Source organism: Astatotilapia calliptera, chromosome 7 (genome assembly GCF_964374335.1).
Source record: "Astatotilapia calliptera chromosome 7, fAstCal68.1, whole genome shotgun sequence".
NCBI lineage: Eukaryota > Metazoa > Chordata > Actinopteri > Cichliformes > Cichlidae > Astatotilapia > Astatotilapia calliptera.
The window spans coordinates 44600644-44624402 of record NC_137428.1 but is presented as its reverse complement, the minus strand read 5'-3'; the positions used below and the strand labels follow the sequence as shown (position 1 = coordinate 44624402).

The following is a 23759-nucleotide window of genomic DNA, read 5'->3' as shown; positions in this document are numbered from 1 at the left end:
CATTTAAGGTCACTAGCCAATCATTTTGCTTCTTGATCCTCTTATGTCGCCAGAGGTGGGAAGTAACGAAGTACAAATATTTCGTTAATGTACTTAAGTAAAGTATAGATACCTGAAAATTGTACTTGAGTATTTATTTTTCTGAAAACGTTACTTTTCCTCCTACATTTTCACATAAATATCTGTATTTCCCACTCCTTTCATTTTCAAAATAGACTACTTTCGGTTTAACATATTTGAAGTGATTTTTAATTTCATGCCACAGCGGGCCTTCAAACATTAAACCGATTTGAGCCAACACAGTAAAACATGAAAGATAGTCCTAATGGTGTGTCAATCACCAGGGGTTAGCGTACTTCAGCATCTACCTAGCTCTACAGAAGAGAAGCATGTACAAAGGGGGTAACATTTTGTAAGTGTAAGTATTTTCAAATGTAAGGTTTATGTCAGCTCAACAAAGACACAGACTGTTTGTTTCTCACACAGTGTGTCTGCTAGCTAAAGGTGTATCTGCTGCTACACTTAACTTTACTCAGAGGTGGAAAAAGATAAGAAAGTCAGGACAGGATAGGAAGAAGAGAAGTTGTATTTAAAATTAAGGCCTAGCCAGTGGGATTTGATGAGGGGGAAATTTAAAGCTAACATGTAAATCCTCATTTTTAAAAATAAGATATTTGGTCTGTATATGACATTGTTTTGCAGGATGTTTCATATTGTGAAACATCCTGCAAAACAAACTGAGGTATAGCTTAGTAACTTTGTATTATTGAAAGGTTGCATGAAAATACTGTGCAGTTTAATGCAGGATAAACAGGTTGGTTTGCTGTACTGTGTCGGACTGGTGCACAGAAGCTGTGATGTTCTTGGTCATGGGTAGGTTAAATGAAGGGAATTGGAAATTATTTTACATTTTTGGTGACGACACGTAGATTCATTCACTGAATTCCACCTTCATACCAGTTTTATACTGTTTAGCATAAAGCATATTAGGACTGAAAGTTTATATTCCTTTGTACTAATATAATTTTATCATATTAATACAGGATTCAGTTGGCTTTGCACAGTAATAACTCGTAGCCTGCAAATGGCCTTAAAAGACTACTTTTTACTTTCTTACTTTGAGTACATTTCAGAGGCTGCACTTTTTCACTTTTCATTGAGTAAAGAAGTAAAATCAGTACTTTAACTTTTACAGTATTTATAACATAAGTATCTGTACTTCTACTTAAGTACAGAATGTCTGCACTTTTGCTACCTCTGAGGAAAACTGAATAGTGCTGCCCTTACTAAATCACTGTACGCCACTTCTACGTTGTACATTATGTCCTTGACTCAGTTTCCATCATTTCTTTCCTTATTCTCATGGATTGTCTGCATGACAGAAGAACACACTTAACTGCCTCAGTCTTGTGACCGGAGTTGTTATAGGTTTGTAGTTTCATAACATTTTTCAGACTGAAAGTGAAATATTATAAAATACTGACTCGATTAAATTGCGTTAATATTTAAAAATATCTTTTCTAAAAAAAATTAAAAATCCCAAGCCAATAAAAATGTACATGGGCCAGTAAAACTGAGCCACTGACCTGAGGGATTTGAACTTGGACACTGAATTATTGTTAATATTGATTAACATGTACACCAACATACCCTCAACACAAGAACTTTGCATCAAAGCACAGGGCAAACTTCAGAATGCTAATATACTTGCTTCTCAACATTGCAGCCACCACATTTCACTTTAAAGGCTTGCAGAAACAAACTCACTCATTTACTTGCACACTTAAACACACAGACGCACATGTACAAAAACTCATAAAGCCTTCAAGGAAGAAAACGTAAAGATGAATTTTTACGCTTTACTTTAGATCTTTTTTTAACAAATGAAACAGATGTTCCACAGCCCTCAGCCTCCAAATTACAGCATGTACATCATTTGATGCAGTCCAGTGGCAATCCTAGACTTGCTGGGTCTCTTGTCAGATGGGGGACTGGCCCTTTGCCTTAGCTAGGTAGGTGCATGATGTTGTGGCCAGGTGGCTGCAGCCTGACCCTTCCCCGCGAGAAGTTTTCGTGCTGAACATGGTGGTTCTGGAGCAATCCATGGAGGGGCTCCTGGCTGGGACAGCAAAGTGAATCCGCTGTCACCGGTCCTCGAGCCTTGAGATTGCCGTGACCCTGGCTGAGGACCATCCGGCAGTGCGGCTAGCTCCATCGCGGGAGCAGCCGAGGCCAGCGGCAGGAAGTCAGGCAGACCTGGCCTTAACAAGGTTTCTCAAGGTTCTGCTGAGCAGCAGCCATTTCCTTTGATTAAATGCATTGTCTCTCCACAATTCCCGGCAGCCACAGAAACTGTGCCCAGCTGTTCAGAAGCCGTGCAATTGTCAGGGCAGAAGTGCTGGAGATGCGGGCAGCATGGACACATCCTCATGATGTTCCACGGCACCAGCCCTCCGACAACTTCCCCTGGTTCAGGAGAGACATACTGCAGTCCAGTAACATACTAAGAGGGTATATACCAGGCAATGGTAAACTCCGGCTACATGCAAATCCTGGTTTGCACAGAGTAGGACTGTGTAGGATTTCTTTAAGTTAAAAAAGTGTTTTTAACCTTTACCTATTTGTTATTCAGTCACATAAAAATTAACCATGTGAAGGAGAGATTGGCACCTGTCTGGCAGTTGTCAACTTTTAGCTTTCCAGCACGCAAAGTAAAACAGTTGCCATATTTTTACATGACTACATGTTTCTGCAGAGCCGTACAACATAACCTACATGAGTGGCCAACATTACTGCTGGCCGTCACGCTTGTGTGTAGAGTATTAAACAAACTTATTATATTTGGCTTGCCATAAATGTTCCTGTAGACAGTTCTGCTCTTCAAAGCTGATCATACCTACATTATGAGGGCCTTGACCCTGATTGACAGCTATTAATAGAGAAAGACTGAGTCAGAGTACTGGTGGTGGCAGCTGTGACAGGGAAAAGCTGTGTAGTATAGTGAAAAGAATTGAGACCAATATTATCTGCTTCTATATAAAAAATATATATATAAAAAAAAGTTTAATTGGAATAATGTCCATGAAGAAACCTTTCCTGCCAGGATTCTACATTTCAAAATGTCAACAAATAAAATATTTTAAAAAACAATAAAGAAGATAACAAAATACAATAAATGCATACAAAAGTATATACATATAACAAAAATGCATGTTTTCAAAATAAAAAACACAATATTTGCATTGACTGTGCATCTTATACCCTGACAAACAGATGAGGTTGACTGCAGGTATTCCCTGTCAAGCACACTGGATGTGGACACATTTTAAGTAAAATCAGCCCTGCGAGAAAAAAAACCCAATCAACTAAAAAAACCAACTGTCCAGATGATTGTTTAACCATAGAAACAAGAAACAAAAAACAAACAAACAAAAAAGTGTTACATTGCAGACTAACTAAATATATCTGGAAGACTTAAAATCCCCTGCAGCCTTACAGACGATTAGATGTTCCATTGCCCTGATGTGGCTGCACACAGCAGAATTTAACCAGATGTTCAAAAATGTTTTCATTTTCAACGTCTAGAGCAGGGGTGCCCAATCCCGGTCCTCGAGAGCTACCGTCCTGCAGCTTTTAGATGCATCCTTGTTCCCACACACCCAAATCAAATGAATGGCTTGTTATAAGGCCTTTATCAAACATGATGGCATGCTGAAGAGGTAATCAAACCATTTGATTCAGCTGTGTTGGAGTAGGGATGCATCTAAAAGCTGCAGGATAGTAGCTCTTGAGGACTGGGATTGGGCAGCCCTGGTCTAGAGATTCTCTCCCTTTGCAGTCTGGTTTTTGCCAATGAATGACACTTTCCCCATAGCAGCTTTAAATAAACAAATTCAAGGCACTTTTAACGCAGCACAAAGCTGCGCCACAGCAGCAAACTTCATCCACAACTGTGAACAACTCCCACCGACATGTCATAGACACTGAAGGACAGCTGTCAGTCAAGTCCAAACCATGCCCACCATGAGATTCTACTGGTTGGGAGGGGAGTAGGAGGAAGATGGATTCAAGAAGGAGCAGGAGGTGTTATCTTTGACAGCATGAAGTGTGATGGCTGCCTCGTCTGTTCGCTGAGCCCTGCTGCCCATCAACCAAGGGTGGAGGAAGATCTGCTCCAGGGTTGGCCGGTCGGACGGCTGCTGGCACAAACACCAGCCAATCAGCTGCTGGCACTCTGCAACAGAAAGATAAACTACTAGTACAAAAGCTTGAGGCACAACACACTGACCAATGACCAATCATTTATATCAGGGGTCTCAAACTCCAGTCCTTGAGAGCCGCTGTCCTGAAACTTTTCCATGTGTCCCTATTGCAGCACACCTGAAGACAATTAGTAGGTCATTAGCAAGACTGTAGAACTTGAGTGCATGCTGAGGTGGCAATTCAGCCATTTGATTCATCTTACAGCAGCTCATGAGTGAATGAACATGGTGCAAAAGTATTTTTAGAAGTACATTTTTCCAAACACTTACATTAACTTAAATTTACTTGAGTAGGGTTAGGGGTTGACACTTCAGCATGCAGTTCTATGCTCTTGCTAATGACCTAATTTTATTCAGGTGTGTTGCAACAGGGACACCGGCCCTCAAGGACTGAGACCCCTGCAATAGGGTGAGTCACAACAATCTGAGTTTCCAGCTCTTATACACAATCTTGTCATTGCACTGTCTTTGTAAATACTGGCACTTCTTTTTCTGCCATAATCCAGCTTGCACTGGCACAGTGTGTTAGTAAATAGAGTCAATCAACTCAGAGTGGATGAAGTTGTTTCATGAAACAGAGCCCAGGATAGCCTCTTTCATGCTTCATGCTTGTGAGCATTTGTGTGTATGATGTCAGTTCATTGGTCAGTTTTCCCACCCTCTTTGCCACTAAAAATGCCAATGCTGCAAAACAGGAACAGAGACAATAGACAATTTCTATCACTGGGTAGACTGACCCGAGGAGACTTTCCGCCTGAAATAGATCTGTCCCGTTAGGATCTCCTCGTCATGTTCAAAGGGGATGTCGCCACACACCATGTCATACAGCAGCACACCGAGTGACCAGACGGTGGCTGGTCGCCCATAGTATCGATGGAATCGGATCCACTCTGGAGGACTGTATACTCGTGTCCCTGCAGGGAGGACAAATACAGAAAAGCATCAGGCATTTTAAAGCCAAGCAATGGCTCCAGCTGCAACTCCTGGCTGCCTATAGAGTCAGGAACATGTCCTCCTCATCAATGAAGGCAACTTTCTGAGCATAATGATCCATCTCTAAATAGTAATTTTGTGTGTGTGAGTGGGGGATGTGTGGGTGGGAGCACAAAATAGTGACAGACACAAAAACAGTGACAGATAATGGGACATTTGGACTCACCATCAAACTCTGTGTAGACAGTGTCTTTAAGAACAGCCCCTGAGCCAAAGTCAATGAGTTTGACCTGCTCGGTCCTCAGGTCCACCAGCAGGTTCTCGTCCTTAATATCACGGTGGACAACGCCACAGGCATAGCAGTGACGTATGGCCTCCAGTACCTGCAGGAAGAAGCCACGTGCTGCCTCCTCATCAAGAGCGCCACGCTCTGTGATGTAATCAAACAGGTCCTGACATGGCTTGGGATGCTCCATCGCTATAAACCAGCCATCCGCCTGCTCCCACCAATCCAAGAGCTGCACCACGCCAGCAAAGGTCCCACTCACTTTCTTCAGCAGCACAATCTCTAAAGGAATTAAAGCTCCGGACTGAGAGAGCAATTTAAATAATCAGGATGTCGTCCTTTAAATTACATCAAGTTAAATACAGATAAAAGTATGCAAAGAAGAGGAAGACGATCATGTGGGTTTTTATGAAGAATGGCACATGAGGACCAACAGGTTGCTGGAAATCCAAACAAATCCAAAAACAAGGAACTAAGGTGTTTGGGGTGTTTTGCTTGGTAAAAAAATTTATGATTATAAAGACAAGATATACTTTATTTGTCCCAACAGTTGTGATGTTCCTTTGTTACAGCAGTTTATAAAGTTAAGGTAAACAAAACCTATATCCTGATTTTTAAATCATTTAATGCATTCATGCAACAAGCACCTCATCCTACAGAAGCACACGCACTCTGACAGTGGCTTTTTTGTCTAATGATAACCAGTCATGCAACTATACCAAAGCATGCAAAGAACACAAGGAAACTGGGGGCACAGTAAGAAGCTTCATGGGCCATACATAGCAGCAGTAGAAAGTTAGACTTAGTTATTGACCAGACATATTCATTAGAGGTGGGAATCACCATACATCTCACGATACGATATTATTGCAATTTTTTAAAAATATTTTGCGATATTCAGATTCTGTACATAAAGGTAAACTATCAATATTCATTTTATCTAATATCAAAGTCTCACACTCAGTCTCTCTCTCATTTCAGTCAGTTTTATTGTTGACAAACTGATCGGTTTGTTTTACAGTCTAGTCCAACTTAACTGAATGCAACCATCTGGCACAATTATAGCTATTCTGAACTATGCAATTTGTGAAACCTATGCAGCCTCTTCAGCAACTGAAGAATTTGAAAGTAAATTAAAACAAAATATAATTTTACATTAAATAAAGTTTTAAACTTAATTAAAATAAAACATGTCTTAAATTAAAATAAGTAAACTGTCATGTTTATTGCTGCCAAAAAAAAAGTTAAACACATTTGGACAGTGAAGGAATGTCAGGATTCTTGCTCAGAAAAAGGATCAACATGCTCTGAAGTCGGAGCATGTTCCAGTCCACAAAAACTTTTTTTGTAAAAAAAAATCTATTTCTGCTGTCCCTGTATCGATACATTATTAGCAAACAAAATATCACGATACTACACAGTATCGATTTTTTCCCCCCACCCCTAATATTCATTTTATTCATCTATTTGTGAACACGAAAGATAATTTCACATAGTAATAGAAGCTGAAGTGGTAAGAAAACAGGTAGTAAGGCAATTAAAACTGTTAAACTGCAAGTAGAAATGCAGGCAGCCCTTACCAGAGAATCCCACTCAGTCACCCGATCCTTGCTCACATGTTTCACTGCCACCTACATGTAAATAAACACCATCAAAATATTATAAACATATCCTCAGAATAAAACTGAATAAATTCTCTTTCTATACTAAAATACAAACCATCATACAGCAGCTTTAGGGTAGATCTGTGCATGCTGATAATATGAATCTTTTGGTCTAACAATGTTGTTCCTGATTTATGAAATAACTTTATTTTCCCACTGTAATTAAAATAACTATTATTGTCAAATTCCTACTTCCAATAAGTAAAGATTTAGCAGAAGGAACAGAGAGTAAAGCACTTTTGTTTAATAACCGGCTTTCTTTGTGACAACAAAGACATGAGCCAGGCATGCCAGCACTGAGTCAAGCTGCACAGCTGATAGCAGTAAAAGAGGAAGTAAGAGTGACAGATGTGGGTTTTAAATAAAAGCAGCATCTGAAAAAGTTTTTTTTTATTCCGAACTGACAAAAAGAAACGGAATTTTCAATTTTTTGTTAATTACATAATAAAATGATGATAGATAAAATTACAGCTATGGAAAATTGTAATGATAATGTAGGCGAGAAGCCAATACTTTTAACAGACTAAGGAGATGCTGTAATTGAAAACAACAATTAAAAAAACAAAAACAAAGCCTAGATTAATTGAATTCATATGAATGTGACACATTTACTGGAGAAAACAACAAGATTTAAGTTCAGAGCAGACTACAAGTCATGTAGACACTGGTCTTAAATAAAACAATGCCTCTTCATTCTGGCTGTTGAAAGACTGGACCAAATTAACAAAGACTGAAAAATTAATGACTGTCAATTCATTATTTCAATTCAATTAATTCGTATTTGAGATAATTGTTTTCATTTAGTCTCAAATTCAGTCTTCCTTTTTAATGCAAGAACCTTGAGGCCTAATACAAAATATTTAAGTAGGATTGTCAGTTATTGTTTTTAAACTCGAACATTCAAGTACGGCTTGATTTTGAAGGGTCAAACAGGAAACTCAGCTGTCTGCTACAAGGCATCTTGACAATGAGAGTTGGCCATGTGCTGCGACCAAAACAAAGCCGCCCCTCGGTTCTTACCGGCAAACCATCAGCGAGGCGAACAGCTGAGTAAACGGTACCGAATCCCCCACTGCCGAGAACCGGACCCAGCCGGTACTGCTTCTCAAGCGACTGCTTCTCTGCGTTGGCTGCAGAGCACAGGGAAGAAAAGTCAGGGCTAATCAAAGTCATGTCAACTTTGCAAATAAACCCCAACATAGTACGTCCCGCGATTAGAACTGCGTGTAATCGTCGACACAAACGTACACATCACCGAATACACTTGCAACGTTTAAAGCAAAGACAAAAACTCACTTTACGTTATACAAGACACCTAGATGTCAAAATGGTCCCGTCCTTGGCCTGAAAATGTCCTAATTTAAACAATGATCGCCATGTATTCGGCAGATATATGAAACTTTAAGTGGTTTAAGTCCCTCCGATTGGGGTAAAGGTGTCCTAGCTCCATTCAGGCTGAGTTGATTTCAATACTTAAAATAATAATAATAATAATAATAATAATAATAATAAATTCATTTTAGTTTAGTCACATGTTAGCTAAATGAATAACTAAGTCCAGAAAAATCTGTATTTTGTATCAGATGACCCAGATTTTCCAACCCGATTCGAAATCCCGGCTTCGAATAATCCATTTCTGATTAAGACTTGAAGCGTGGCGGGTAAAATAAAGTGACGTGAAATGGACACAGCTGCGAAGTCGAGGCTGTTACCTTGCAGGAGCTTCACCGGCAGGTCCATGCTGAACGACATGTGTGAGAGGGTGTCCAGTTTAGAGAGCAGCATGCTGCTCCTGACTTCTCCCGAATAATTCAACCGCACCGAGAAATTATTGGCGCTATACATCCTCAGGAAAAAAAAAAAACAGTCCTCGGCTCCTCTCACGGGAGAGATAAACATAACCTAAAATCCATTCCGGATGTGGTCCACAGAGCGCAAACCCAGAAGTCTGAGGTTGCTCCGCTATAACGCTGCTGCCAGTATATACAAGAAAATCCTTCCGCCTGACCCCCGCTGACACACCAAATTGTACCACAAAGCTTGCTGCATTAAAACTACACGAACACACTTAAATGGAATAAAAAACAAAGGGGCCCCATGTTTTAGGTAAATGTGAAGTCATTTTCTTGAAAATGTAGTCGTAATTCAATGAGAAACCCACGACCTAGTTTATTCTTTACGCGACTAGTGCAGGGATTCGGAGACGGTCACTCGGCAATGCTGCAGCACACCAAAAACGAAAAAGCGCTTCCCCCAACAATAAACGAATAAATAAATAAATAATGTTAAAATGCAATGATTTTAATATTTGAATTAAAATGATATTATTGTTTATGGTAATAAGGTTGGTTGGACAATGTGAGAGAAAGTTAATATGATGTCGTTTTTGTTTTGTTTTTTTCCAAACCATTCGCTAAAGACTGGTAATGGAGATGATTTGCTATTGGAAGCTCCAGTTACTCATATGTTACTTTTTGGGTCAATGTGAAGATTTAATTTTGTTGTACCATTGATTGTCCATGTTATGTGTAGACCATCAAGACCACTGTTGTTAAATACCATAAAGTAGCAATTTTAAGTTATAAAAGTATTGTACTAAAAAAAGATTTCTTAAGGCATATTTGTTTTATATCAAAAAGCAAATGTAAATTTGGGGCAAACTGATTTTTTGATTTTGTATCAGCAACAACCACTAACCCTGTATTCACCCCTTTCAGTCCTGTCCACTACATGAATGTGACCCCGATCATTTGTTCTCTGCTATATTTAGCTGCTTCTATTTTAAAGCCTGTGCAATAACTGATCCACTCTAAAGAGTGAGTCACTGCTCTTGTGCTCTACTCCAAGAGCTTTAACCTGTTGTGTAATTTTTACAGAGGATATTTGTTACTGCCAGCAAGTTATAATGTCAGTGTACAATGGAGAATCAGAGGACAGTGACCGCTTCAATGGTGCAGACTGTGAAAGGTATCTACCATGTGCTGGCTCTGGTCTCGTCTCGGCTAAACTAACTATTGTGGTTGGAGACAGACAGTTCTCTGAGGAGAAAATGTTACTGGTGCAGAGCTGCGACTATTTTCAAGCTCTGTATCGCTCCGGTATGAAGGAATGTCAGCAGGAAGAAATCCACCTCAAGTCTCTGCGAGCTCAAGGATTCCTTTTAGCTTTAGCAGTTTTACATGGAGAGAAGCCAATTCTGGATGAGGACGACATTGTGGAAGCCATTGAATGTGCAGCTTTCTTGCAGGTGCCCCCACTTACTAGGCATCTTATTGACCTTCTTGATGCAGAAAACTGTCTGCTGATGTATCACACCTCTGCAGTCTTTGGACTTATGGATCTGTACCATGCAGCAGCACTGTTCATTCGAGACATGTACACTGACCTTGAGGTAGAGGTCAAGAAAACCTTACCATTAGAGCTTATCTCTTATGTGGAGTCTTTGACCCCCCATGTTTTCATGGCTGTAGGAGCCCATGTGACCTGTGGTTTGGATGAAACTGTACATGCTGCCTCAAGGACCATCTGCTACCTCAATGAAACTGGCAATACTTGGAAAGTGTTAACAGATCTTCCACTAGAGGCCAGCACCTCAATGGCTGGAGTGACTGTTTTAGACAACAAACTGTTCATAATTGGTGGCATTCATGGCATCCATAAACAAGTTGTGGAATCTTGTTTTTGCTACAGTGTTGAAAGCAACAGCTGGAGCAGGATTCCCAGCCCAGCACAGCTGCGTTACAATCTTAGCCTTATGGGTCTCCATGGTCATTTATATGCCATCGGAGGAGAGTATGAGCGAACAGTAATGTCGTCTGTGGAAATATACAATGTAAAAAACAGAACGTGGACATTTGCTGCTAACCTACCTCGGCCGGCAGCAGGAGCAGCTTGCACCAAAACCATGAGCAGGATATTTGTGTGTTTATGGAGGCCAATGGAGACCACTGAGATCTACGAGTATGCATCTGGGGAAAATGAGTGGCATCTAGTTACCACACTGATCAGGCACCAAAGCTATGGTCACTGCATGGTGGGCCACAGGGACAACCTCTTCATCATAAGAAATGGCCCATCTGATGACTTCCTAAGATGCCTCATAGACTGTTATAATCTGAGCTTGGGCCAGTGGTCAACCCTGCCTGGACACTTCGCCAACAGTAAAGGTTCACTATTCACTGCTGTTGTAAGAGGGGACTGTGTGTTTACACTGAACAGAAGCATGACTCTAGAATACGTAGTGGAAGGTAAAACCTGGAAGCCTAGGCGGCAGATGAAGGGTTTCCCAAGAAGTGGATCTGTGTGGACATTTCTGCTTCAGCTGCCAAAAGCTCTCAGCCTGCAGTAGTGACACTGTCTGCTTTTTGGATTATCAGTATTATTTAAATTAAACTCAGATGGGGTTTTGTTAGTTTTTTGTTTATTACAGCAATATTACTATTTTTAATCCTGATGCATGCTCAATCATCCAGGTAAGTGAATAAAAAAGTTGACTGAACCAATAAAATGAACTCAGGTTTGCTCGGTAGTGATTTTATCTCTTTATGAAGTGCTACTGGTAAGAGTACATGTTTAGAAAATGGACATGTGAAACAAGCATAGTAAAAATGATAACATTTTATTATCAGCATTACCCACAACAACTGAACAAAATGTGTATGTTTTTGCAAAATTTCAAACACTGAATTTTATACAAGGTGCTCTTGCTACTCTGATTGCAGTTTAATTACTTCAGGTGCAGCTTTTCATTTTTTTTCTTGTTCAGTGAGACAAATCTCTTCTATTTCGGCTCACTGAACAAATGCATTAAATTTAGGTTCAGTTTCTAAAGTTAAAATGTGGAGGGCGCACGACAGAAGACCTGCATTTGCTGTGGATTTCACAGTCCTTGCTCTTTGACTCAGCATTTTGTGTGCGTGTGTATGTGGGGGGTCCTTTTTAGTTCTTATTATTATTTTTGTTTAATTTAATTCTTAGTTTGTCTGCTGTTTAGGTCTTCTCTATCATGTTTTCCTTTCTGGCTCTTTCTTGTTACTGTTGTATGGTGTTTTGAGCTTTGCATCATTTCTCTTGTAACATATTGCTTGGTTATACTCTCAGTTTAGTATTTAGGGTTCTGGTTATAATTTCCATGTGGCTTTTGTTAGTAAGAAAAAAAATGTGGTGCTTGAATGTGAAATATATAGTTTTTAATCCATAGCTAAGATTATTGATTCTATTTTTTTTATTCTTTCTAAATCCAGCCACACATTTTTCTCCTATTCATGTTAATGGGATAATGGTACATGTAAACTCTTATTTCCAAGTGAATGAAGCATCCCCAGGCAGCTCAGCAGACAGCAGCAGACTGTATAAAAGTATAACAAACTGGAAAAAGGACACAAAATACCTGACATGCTATTCATTTTCATAGTTTATTATTTATTATCAATGTATATGTTTAGAAAAACAGAATATAAATATGGAGTAAACCCAGTCACTTATCCAGGCCTGACACTGAACTAGGATGGACACCTGTCCAATAGACTGGCACTGGTAGAAGGCAATGTGCCTTCTACCAGTGCACAAGAGTCTTGGAACAAATGCAATGATTTAACAGAGAAAGTCCCATCAAATATATATGAGGCAATCCAGTCTAATGAAAAATGAGATAAATGATTCAGGCTATCTTCATAAGGGGGGAGACTGAAGGAAAACCTTGACCCTTGTTTTGATCCAGGTGGTCAATGTGGACATTGTGGAGGACTATAAATACCTTGTAGTACACATTGACAATAAACTGGACTGGGTTAAAAACACCACTGCACTCCACAGAAGGGCCAGAGTCGACTCTATTTTCTGATGCGGCTGAGGTCCTTCAACATCTTTTTGACAATGCTCAGGATTTTCTATGAGTCTGTTGTGGCCAATGCCATCCTCTATACTGCAGCGTGCTGGGGCAGCAGGTTGAGGATTGCAGATGCCAACAGACTAAATAAACTGATCCGCAAGGCCAGTAATGTTGTGGAGATGGAGCGAGACTCCCTTAGGATAGTGTCTGAGGGGCAGATGTTGTCAAAGATAAATGGAATGCTGGATAATACCACCCACCCACTCCATGACATGCTGGCTAGTCACAGGAGCACGTTCAGTGAGAGACTGAGATTTCCAAAAAGCACCACTGAACCACACAGGAAATCATTCCTGCCCATGGCCATCTCCCTGTACAACTCCTCCACCTAATGCGATGTAGACTGAAATAGTTACACCTTTTGCACAGTACCTTTGTACAGTAAAATAGCAAATGACAATGTTCACAGGTTAGAGGTACATGTCAATCATATATATTTCACCTCTGTGATATTCCCACCCGTCTAATATTCTTGATATTTATAATTGAGCGCTTTGTATATATTGGTGCTATTTCTTAAATGTGTTAACTCTGTAACATATTGTATTAATTAAGTAGTTTAGTCTATTACTGTTACTGTCTTGGAGCAACTGTAACCCACATAATTTCCTTAGGGATTAATAAAGTATTCTGATTTTGGATCTCAGGTACACAGCCTTATTTTGAGAAAGACTGAGAACAATAATGTGAGAGAGTAACAGAGCTGAGGTGGGAGAGAAACGACAATGTTAATTGTGTCAAATACAACCCTGGGACTGTTCCTAATACTATCTTCTTATAGATCTTCTGTAATGGTAAATGTGACCAAGAATAAGGGGAAGGCCAATGTCTGGTCTGCACACATGAAGCCAGGACCCAGCCTAGGTGATGGATGAACGTCTGTCTATAGACATTAATCTTGTCATGAGTGTTGGGGGCATGCTCTGTCTGCTCTGCGTCTCTGCAAACACACATGAACCAATCCTACTACACACTTTAAACAAACAAACAAGAAAAACAAAACCCAAACTACCAAAATAAAAAATATTGATTGTCTTCTTTACTTTAGTATTTCTATTTTATACTCCAGCTGATCTTTGAGGTCAAATACAACAGCTTATTTACTTTTTTATGCAGGTAACAGCAGTTTTTAACCAACTTATGAATTGATTCATTTGATGGAAAGAGAACCATAGTGCTCAGAGAATATTAACTAAACCTAAGCTTAAGAATGTACCTACCATGTTAAAACTACAATGTCCAGAAGATGGACGACAAAAGGAGCATGTTCTTTCATGCCAATTTGTTGTTGATTTGTTTCATGCAAGTTATAATATATTTTAAAATATTAAGTAAAATGTAACATATAGTCAAAAAAAGAAGATAAATCTTAGTATTTATCGTGGTGGATGAGTGGAAGCCAAGAATAAAATAAATAATGATCGATCACACTAGATCTGACCTAATACGCCTACCTATATCTTCACTTAGAGGTGGAAATAGCTGGGGAAACCCCTTAATATACAAGCTGCAGATCTCAAGTTTTTGGACACACACACTTAAGTGAAGGACAACGTCAACAAACCTAAACAAACAAAATGAAGTGTTTTGTTTTGGTAATAAGGCTACTGAAAACAAGTCACGTTTCCCAGCTAACACAGGGAAAGAGGCAGGGTAAAGCCTGGACAGGTTGCTGTTGCAGGACTAACACAGAAAGACCAACAACCATTTATGCCTATGGTACTTGGTGGTAGAACATGCAAACTGCACACCACAGAAAAGCCATGGCCAGATGGTGGAGTTGAACTCAGGACCACACCATCATGCTGCCCACGATTCCTTCTATGGATTGATTCAGTGCAATGGATTGAGAGTGCCTGGTCGAGATCCAACATTTGGTGCTGAAAACCAGGACAAGTTTTGACATGAGGAACCCATGACATGGGCACGTACTCTCTGGACTCTGTTCCTTTAAGATTCCACTATTCCAGTAAAACCCAAAGATGCTCCATTCCATTAAGATCTGTTGTCTGGGGAAGCACCTAAAATCCATTGACACTAATCGTCATGTTTTGGAAGCCAGACTGAGAAGATTTCACCTTGTTAAAATGATGCATTGTCATGCTAAAAGTAGCTATAAGATCAAACACTATACCCATATCAGGATACACATTAGCATTATGACTCAGACATAGTTTAGAGTTCAGATCATCATGAACTGGCCATAAAGGGCCTGTGGAACACCAAGAAAACACTGTCCACAATCATTACACAACTAGCCTGTACTTTTGATATACGGCAGTTCTAGCCAGTCATTTAGTAACATGTTAAAAAATAATGGCAGTTAAAGCTTATGTAAGCTGGTAGAAATGAAATTAAATCAGTTGTTGTGATCAAAAATAAATGGTATGTTTTCCCAAAGCACTTCACTTACATTTCAGTCTTGTCTCACTTTTCAGAGAAAACAATCAGTCCCCATGATCACAGATGTTCCCTCCTTTGTGTCTTTTGGTTTTCAGACTCCCCACCCATCCCACCCATGTCAGCAGAATAACCTGTGACTCTGGTGAATATAAAATGTATGAGTTGCTGAGCTTTTCTGTCTGTCTGTCTTTAATTAGTCTGTGTTGTCAGGCATTGTGTGCATGTTTCTTTGGACAGAAAAGAGGCGTGGCTGAAGACATTTTTCACCATGTCAGTCTCTGCTGACCTTTGACCTCTTAACTCATCTCAATATGCTTGTTTTTCCTTACGTAGTTGTTACTATGATTAGCTCGATAGCATCCAAGAGAGTGTAGGTTGATAAACGGCTAAAAATAAAGGAAGATAAGACTAAGACAAACTCCTAATGAGATGATGGATGGTGTCCTATGAAAAGCAGAGGGCACCAGTTGTGGATCTGCCAATTCTTGTGTTCTGTGGTAAATCATGATTTACACTGTCCCGGGCAATGAGCACAGGGCCCACAAGAGGACGCCATGCCCTCAGGCCACACTCATGAAGTCCGTTTATAATTGGTCAGAGACATTCACACCAGTGGCCTCCTGGAGGTCCTTGCATAAAGGAACTGATATTGGTCTTGCTGTTGGGTTAAGGACCGTCAGGCACATTGAGATAGCTTTTGGGCAGGTAGTTAGACCATGTATACACACATATGTATATACATATACATATATACATATAAATGTTTGCATGTGTACCCTATCTCCTCTTTAAAAGGTGATCAATGTGAGCGAAAAAACTTTCCCCCCCCCTTTTTTTTTTTTTTTTTTTTTTTTGTTTCAAAATTAAAAATGCCAAAGATAACATGGTTCTACAGGCAAACTAGTATTTTTGGACCAACAAGGTGATTTCCAGAGAGCAAGTGGCTGAAAAATTGGAATATCTTGGAATGGTGTGTAGTGTGTTCTTTGAAAAAAAATAAAATAAGAAAAGCCTAACAAAATCTCAACAAGGAGAGGACAAATGATAGACTTGTAGTCAAGACCGCCTAAACTGAGACCAAGACAATACCAACACCAGAGGGTATCGAGACCAAGACCAAGACAGAGACAAAAAAAGTCTTTAATCTGCAGCCAGATGCTGCTTCGTCTACGGGTGTCAGGCATATTTATGTGTTTTTGCGATGCACTCGCACAGCCCTCCTCATCGCTGTCTACTGTCTCACTCACTTACTGAGAGGACAGACACACACTCCACTTGACTGTCGCGTCTCTCACGCTCTCTGTTTTTCACATAATGATATTATCCTATATCCTCGCATGTGATTGGCCACAATACGGAAGGATTGGAGCATAGCTGAGCCACTGTGTGAGAGCTGAGCAGCGAAAGGAAATTAAGTGAGGAGCTGGCTCTCGCTCAATGGGAGTCCACTATGATTCACTATAAAGCACTCTCTAAGCACGGCTCTTAGAGCTGATGCTTTTGTGCATGACACATTATCGAACGTGATGATGTGTGTCATGGATACTGTTGACTGACTCCAAATCTCCCGACCACTATGTCGATCTGAGAAAGCAAGACCTAGACAGCGAGACCAAGACCAACACCAAAGTCCGTCGAGACCAAGACAAGACCACATAAAAGTGGTCTCGAGACTAAGACCAGTCTCGAGACATCCAACTCTAACAAGTGAAGAAATGGCAGGCCTCCAAATGAGCATCAATATGTAGACTGAAAGTTAGGGGAGAGGTACAACAGTATATCTACAGCCAACTACATTAAAGGAAGTGGTTTGGGGATCTTTCAAAGCAGTCAGCTTCTTGAATGTACATCATTGGCTTCATTTTTCAGCATGACAATGGCTTCACTGTTTTTAAAGCAGCATGGGATCATCATGGCAGTAAAATAGCAAAAACACCTAAAGAAAAAGTTTGCAAATCCCTTCAAGAAGCCTTGAGAACAATTGATGAAAAACTTAAATTTCAAGCAAGCTGCTCAAGATAATTTTGTGTGTGCGTGACTTTTAAGACAATTAGATTTGTACATGTTCTGTATTTGCCCCACACTGCATTAACCTTTATGTTTTTAGATGTTTCAGTAAATGACTACAGCAGTGTTTCCACTTTATAAAGGTTGACTATTAATATTTTAGTATAATTCTCTATTGATCACATGAAGCCCTGAATGATGACTATTTTTAAGTTTTCCCTTGGGTGCCCTAGATTATGAACGCTTACCACTGTCTGATAACGCCATCTTGTGTCCAGCGGCGTATACATGGTAGTGAGCACTAGTGATGATAAATTTGATTATTTTTACTGAATCGAGTTTTAATGAGTCACTCACCAAAGTGAATCGATATTTGAGTCATTTGATTCACTGAGTCAGTCGACCAGAGAGTGCAAAAAATGTACATTTTCACTCAAACTCAATTTGTTTCTCTTTTCATGTAAATCCTACTGCTAAGATGAATGATTCTAAAAGAAAACCACTATTTTATAGAAACAAAAAAGAGCAAAAACATTTCTAAAATTAAGCAATTTCCTATCAAAATTGCTTAATAAACATTTTATTTTATTTTAATATATTTTTTATTTTTTATTTTATTAGTATTTTCGTTAAATGTGTTAAATATATATTTTCTCATCTAAATGTCCACTGAGCTGTGAGCCAGGGGGCGGTAATGCTCCTTAACATTGGTTGACAACCAAGAAAAAGAAGAAGCTGTGAGCCAGGAGGGAGGGGGTGAGTGAGTGAGTGATTCGTTCGCTTTATGATTCAGCACAGGAGGGAGAGGGTTAGCGAGTCCTGAGTGATTCGCTTACGCTTACGATTCAGCACAGGAGGGAGGGCGTTAGTGAGTCCTGAGTGATTCGTTCGCTCTATGATTCAGCACAGGAGGGAGGGAGTGAGTAGCTCAAAGTGCTGTTAGCATCTTAGCAGAGCGATGCTACTGTGAACCGAGGAGCTATTTTCTTGATGTGAGCTTCTACTCAGGGTTTTTTCTTCCAGTTCAGAGCAGAAATTTTTTTGTTACGATACTGGATGTTGTCTTTTTCTCCACAATTTTAATTATAAGCTAGATACATTTCTGCTAACAGCAACAGGGATAAGTCAGTGAGTCAGTTGGGCTTGTGAATCATGATTCATGAATCATGATTCATGAGTCAGTAAAGTCATTCTCGAGTATTGAACGATTCGTTCATGATTCGCGCATCACTAGTGAGCACGTCCCTGTAGGAGGAGACTGTAGCTCCCTTTCACGCAGCTTGTGTGGAAGCTTTGAGTTCGCAGTTTTGTTGACTCAACTTTTAAAGCTAGATTCTTCGGTAAGTTTAAGACCCTTATAGGGAACTTGCAGACCAAAAATCGACGGAGAAGCAACAAACCCGAAGACACCAGCTCAAAGGTCTGCTGCTAACAGGAAGTTGTTCACGTTATTTAACAAATAAAGGTAAGAAATGTTCCACATTCGCTACAATGTTTATGCAGCTGTCATTGAGACTTAAATGTGTTTTTCCACTGATGTGCTAGACTACTATCAGGGTCTGTTATATCACTTACATTCAGGTCACTATATTTCATTTAGTATTATATTTTTTCCAATACATGTGTAATAAAATTAATATAGGTTCCAGACAGGTCGCCAGCAAAAACTAGTATTTTAATGACTTGCCCAAAAATTTCAAATGTTTTGGCATTTTTAAGGTATACAGCGTAGATCAGTGGAGCACAGTAATGACACTGAATAATTGCAAAAAGGAAAAACAAAATGTAACAGTTGTTCTTGTTATTGACCACATTCTACAGTAGAGGTGTCAGTCATGTTAAAGGTCCAGTCCGTTTTTTGGAGGTGTGGTCTTAAACTTTTGATCAGCTGTAAAATAGCTGTTTTAGTTTAAATGTTGTTTTCAATAAATTGCATGCCCCAAAAATGTTTTCTTTCACTCCCATTTCTTCTTGTTTTCATGTTGAAACTTGTTCAGATCCAACCATGCAAAATGTGATTTTTTTTTGCCATTTTTCAAGTAGTCTTAAACTTTTGATCGGAACTGTATTTAATACAAATGCATATAATGCTTGAGTGATTCAATTCCAAATCCAAGTCAAGTAATATGTTTGTGTATTTAGTTCAGGATGGACAGGAAGCAGTATTGTGTGAAGCTGTCGGTTCAGCCATCCAGAGGCCTCATGGATGAGAAATTCATTGTCCTCGTCCAGAATGCCCTGCCTGGTTCCCAACTGACCATCCGTGCCCTGCACCAGTGTGAAGATGGACACAGCTGGGAAGCGTTTGGTCACTACACTGCTGATACCACAGGGACCATCAATGGTACATTGTTCAGTACTGAGACCTAGAAAACTAAGAGAAGAAAATGTAGAAAGATGTAGAAAGACATTATATATAATATATACAATAGGTGAATGTGCAGTAGTAGCATGTATGCAGCAAGCAGGTGAATTCTGTACATTAAGTGAATTAAATAAGAATAGACAATCTGACTATTTTACAAAATAGACAATATGAACATATTTAAAATTAAAGGAATTTGAAATGTACATTGTGCCGGTGGGTTTAGAGTATCTAGAAGAGAGTCCTGTCTCAGTCACTTATGGATGATGTGAGAGGGCAGGTGTGTGTGTGTGTGTTGGGGGGGAGAGGAAGCAAGAAGAATGAGTTGAGTAAAATTTGACTTATCTGACTGTTATGTTTCACATAATGTGCCTTACAATCCGGTGCGCCTTATTATCAGAAAAAAATGGTAGCCATGAAAGCTACCCCCAAATTTGGGATTATAGATGACAGAAATAACATAATGTAATGAGGTAATTAAAAAGTTAATTACATAACTGTCGTCAACAAAAGGTGCTTTATCTCTTGGCTATTACTGTCGCCCGGCAAAAGTTGCAGATGATATTGCTTGCAGCCGCTGCAATGCTTTCGACCAAGACAGGCGCAGATTGATGATACCATCAACATGCGCTATCGCGGTAGAGCGGTATAAAATGGTAAATGGTCTGTATTTGTATAGCGCTTTTACTAGTCCCCCCTAGGGACCCCAAAGCGCTTTACACACCCAGTCATCCATCCATTCACACACACATTCACACACTGGTGGAGGCAAGCTACAGTTGTAGCCACTGCTGCCCTGGGGCAGACTGACAGAAGAGGCTGCCATATCGCGCCATCGGCCCTTCTGGCCAACACCAGTAGGCGGTAGGTGAGGTGTCTTGCCCAAGGACACAACGACCGAGGTATAGTCAAAATCTCTACCGTTGGCCAAATTCATATCGCTTCTACCATATACCGTTTATACCGCCAACCCCTATGTGCACGTATCTAAAAGATTGTGTTTTATTTGACTTTTTTTAGTTTCAGAGGATCCCAGTATAGGTGGGACATATTCCGGAGTCGAACAGATGGGTCTACTGTGGAGCTTCAGACCAATTCCAGGCAGCAAATCTGGACTGAGGTAGTCTTTTTGTGGAGATGACACCAACGCAGAATCCAGTATTGGCACCATAGATAATTCTCCCATCTCTCCTCAGGATGCGAAAGAAGAACATCCAGACTCCCATGGAGGTCACAATTTCTGTTTATCAGGGTCACCAGACAGAGGGCTTCGCAGATCTGGTGCCACTCTCTGGTGTGGCGGTGGAGCGCTGGTATATGGCACCTGGTGTGCGTAGGATTCCAGTTACAGAAGGTGGACTCAGCGCAGCCCTTTTTCTGCCCTCGGGTAAGTCCTGAAGAAGGTCCACAGTGAGATATCCTGTGGGTGTAAATTAAATCAGCACATGTTTGTTAACTTGTCTTAAGGTCCTGGACCTTTTCCTGGCCTGCTGGATCTATGGGGGGGTGGAGGGCAGTTGGTGGAGTACCGTGCAGCGCTCTTGGCCTCTCATGGATTCGCTAGTATGGCCATCGACTACCTGACCGCTAAAATCACCATGGAAACTGGAAAGATTGTGGACAACCAGTATTTTGAGGTACATCTAACAAAGTTAATGTTTTGGTTACAAGGAAACAACGTTAAAAAAAAAAAGGAGATGGGTTCAGCTAGTCTCTTTCACCTCTATAGCAATGTTGACCACCCTGGGCTTCCACCTGAGTTATCCTTCTTTTTGACTCCAATGAAGACTGTAGTTTACAAAATCATATTGTCTTCAAAAAGACTTGAAACAAGCAATTAAGCCAAAAGCCAAACAAGAATGTTTACTGATGTCATAGACTGAAGGATTTCAGGTCCATTCCACAGACTTCCATACATGTCTTTTTGCAACCAGATGAATCACCATATGGATCATGGAAAACAAGGTATGTTTTAATACACTTAGACTTCTTGATACTGTTGCGTACATCAGTGAATAAAATCGGTTTTCATAGAGTCTGTGGTAAAAATGAAGTAGTCATGCATTTTGGATCTGATATTAAATGATCTTTAATGCCACTTTCCTCAAACAAAGTCTCTGCAATGTCTGATTACATGCATGCAACAGCATCCTGCCTCCAGCATTTCCTACCCAAGCACTATCTTTGTCCTTGGTTAAATTCTCTTAACCTTTCTGATGTATGAAAACAGCTCAGAAATCTCTGTATAATGTAAACCAGATGAAGTTAGAATGACAGCGAGACAGTTTACAGCCTGAAATACTTTGAATGCTACAAAGCTCTGGGCTTTTAGATGCACCATGATTCATGTCAGGTTGATTAAGACTGAATAAAACATTTGGGTGATGTCACGAGATGCCACAAAGAAATGGGACATCTGATCATCTCAAATCATGTATGCCTTAAAAGATCTTCAGTTTCTTTAATTTCAAATACTGAAATGCAAACTGCCCTTGAAGCTGCTGTCACTATGCTGTGTGTGTGTTTATAGGTAACTAGCCCCATGAAAAACTGTCTCAAAGTGTCATTCTCTTTCACACACGTCTTTAATCAGACCACAGAAACGAGAATGAAAAGTGTTGAAGTTGTTTTAGTTTAAAACGTTTAAAATCAATTAAAATTTGTTGTTCAGGTGTTATGGCATGCATGGTCCCTGCATGATTTTTAAAATATAGATGATATACCATGGACTATGGTTTCTGTCATTCTCAGTTTTAGTTTATATCTTTTGACTTTTGTACAAGATTTCGTGTTTTGCCTAGTAATTATGTTGGTACCTTTATGTTTTGAGGAATTGGGTTTGACACTTCCTGGCCCTAAAAATCCTCTTGAAGAATTTGTTTATCTAACCTCAAAGATCAAAATGAAAGTCCTGGTTTTGGTGTTACCTGTTGTCTGATATATTTTTCCACCTACAGACAGCCTACAGAGTCCTGCAGCAACATCCTCAGGTCTGCGGCAGCAAGATCGCCATGATAGGTCTTTCCTTTGGCACCAGTATCACCCTCAAGATGGCTGTTTACTCTGAAGTTATAAAAGTAAGACATATTTTTATAGTGACACTGGAGCTGGAAAATCAACATCAGTCTATTTTCAGCAACAATGCATGGTCAGGATGAAGAAATAGGTTGACCACTGGCTGTGTTTTTAAAGTCACTGGTTTTGGCAAATTGCAACTTCATCATTTCTTAGAATATTCTTGTCTACCCATCTTATTCCTAATCAGGTCTTTTTGTCAGTTGATAACATCTGTGTATTTTATGTGTTTTTTTTCCAGCTCAGTGCTGCAGTCTGTATCAGTGGGAGTCATGTGCAGCCAGTTGATGGATCTGTGAAAGAGATATTGAGATTCTTTCAGAAGTAAGTTTACGTGTTGTCAGTTACTTTTTAGTTAAAGCCAAATTGGAAATCTAATATATTGAAAGATGTTAGAATAATCCTTTTTAACTTTCCCTTTTAATTTTTTGTCCCATCAGAAATGGTGAAAAGACTCGCTTCAGTGAAAAGAACGAGGTGATCTGGCGAGATCTGCTGTTGCCCATCCCCACCGACCCTTCACTCAAAGTCAATGTGGGTACCACCAGCTAAAGCATATTTCTGTCTTAAAGCCCTTACACACGAGAGACAATAAATCCATGCTTATATTTTGTGCATTAAAAGTCACCTTTGGATTCATCTAATGTAGCCATTCACACCAACCCCGTAATTATTCCTGCTGCTGAGGTAGGATGCAGTAAGATAAACTCATCATCGCTTCACTTTATTTCTTTCACAACTAGGGCTGGGCCATATTATACCGTTCACGGTAATACCGGTACAATGTTAGGCAACGGTAAGAAAATGAAATACCGCGATAGAATATGGATAAAACGCGCATGCACAGTGCCTTTGTTTTCATACGCACATGGCC

General features: G+C 39.9%; 3 protein-coding genes across 5 annotated transcripts in view; 2 read left to right on the top strand and 1 right to left on the bottom strand.

Annotated features, from left to right (window-relative positions):
- Positions 1 to 3022: 3022 nt before the first annotated feature.
- On the bottom strand, positions 3023 to 9190 carry LOC113026229 (serine/threonine-protein kinase pim-3-like). The gene is made up of 6 exons (XM_026174757.2): positions 8858 to 9190; positions 8166 to 8275; positions 7062 to 7112; positions 5422 to 5785; positions 5000 to 5176; positions 3023 to 4234 (listed from the first exon to the last, which is right to left on the bottom strand). Exons 1-6 carry the CDS (start codon positions 9042 to 9044, stop codon positions 4032 to 4034), a joined length of 1092 nt encoding a protein of 363 aa, XP_026030542.2. The 5' UTR covers positions 9045 to 9190; the 3' UTR covers positions 3023 to 4031.
- A 757-nt stretch (positions 9191 to 9947) lies between these two features.
- Positions 9948 to 11638, top strand: kbtbd13b (kelch repeat and BTB domain containing 13b). The gene has a single exon (XM_026174756.2). It carries the CDS (start codon positions 10051 to 10053, stop codon positions 11491 to 11493), a length of 1443 nt encoding a protein of 480 aa, XP_026030541.1. The 5' UTR covers positions 9948 to 10050; the 3' UTR covers positions 11494 to 11638.
- Positions 11639 to 18073: 6435 nt separating this feature from the next.
- LOC113026230 (peroxisomal succinyl-coenzyme A thioesterase-like) overlaps positions 18074 to 23759 on the top strand; it is a 29422-nt gene continuing 23736 nt past the window's right edge. Inside the window, exons 1-8 of one of the 3 annotated variants that reach the window (XM_026174760.2) lie at positions 18074 to 18910; positions 19588 to 19789; positions 20831 to 20930; positions 21007 to 21197; positions 21278 to 21447; positions 22768 to 22887; positions 23127 to 23209; positions 23326 to 23419. In XM_026174760.2, coding sequence (XP_026030545.2) covers positions 19594 to 19789; positions 20831 to 20930; positions 21007 to 21197; positions 21278 to 21447; positions 22768 to 22887; positions 23127 to 23209; positions 23326 to 23419 — 954 coding nt within the window. In that variant the 5' untranslated portion in view covers positions 18074 to 18910; positions 19588 to 19593. The remainder of the gene's footprint in view (positions 18911 to 19587; positions 19790 to 20830; positions 20931 to 21006; positions 21198 to 21277; positions 21448 to 22767; positions 22888 to 23126; positions 23210 to 23325; positions 23420 to 23759) is intronic. The other 2 variants (XM_026174759.2, XM_026174758.2) reach the window with 2 other exon arrangements.

What these genes read in the sequence shown, in the direction of transcription:
- LOC113026229 (XM_026174757.2), bottom strand. Translation starts at nt 9,044, where the DNA reads ATGTTTATCTCTCCCGTGAGAGGAGCCGAGGACTGTTTTTTTTTTTTC. An exon ending in TGACTGAGTGGGATTCTCTG is followed by an intron (nt 5,786 to 7,061) that starts GTAAGGGCTGCC and finishes TTGCTCTCTCAG; the next exon opens with TCCGGAGCTTTAATTCCTTT. An exon ending in TGTCTACACAGAGTTTGATG is followed by an intron (nt 5,177 to 5,421) that starts GTGAGTCCAAAT and finishes TCCTCCCTGCAG; the next exon opens with GGACACGAGTATACAGTCCT.
- kbtbd13b (XM_026174756.2), top strand. Translation starts at nt 10,051, where the DNA reads ATGTCAGTGTACAATGGAGAATCAGAGGACAGTGACCGCTTCAATGGT.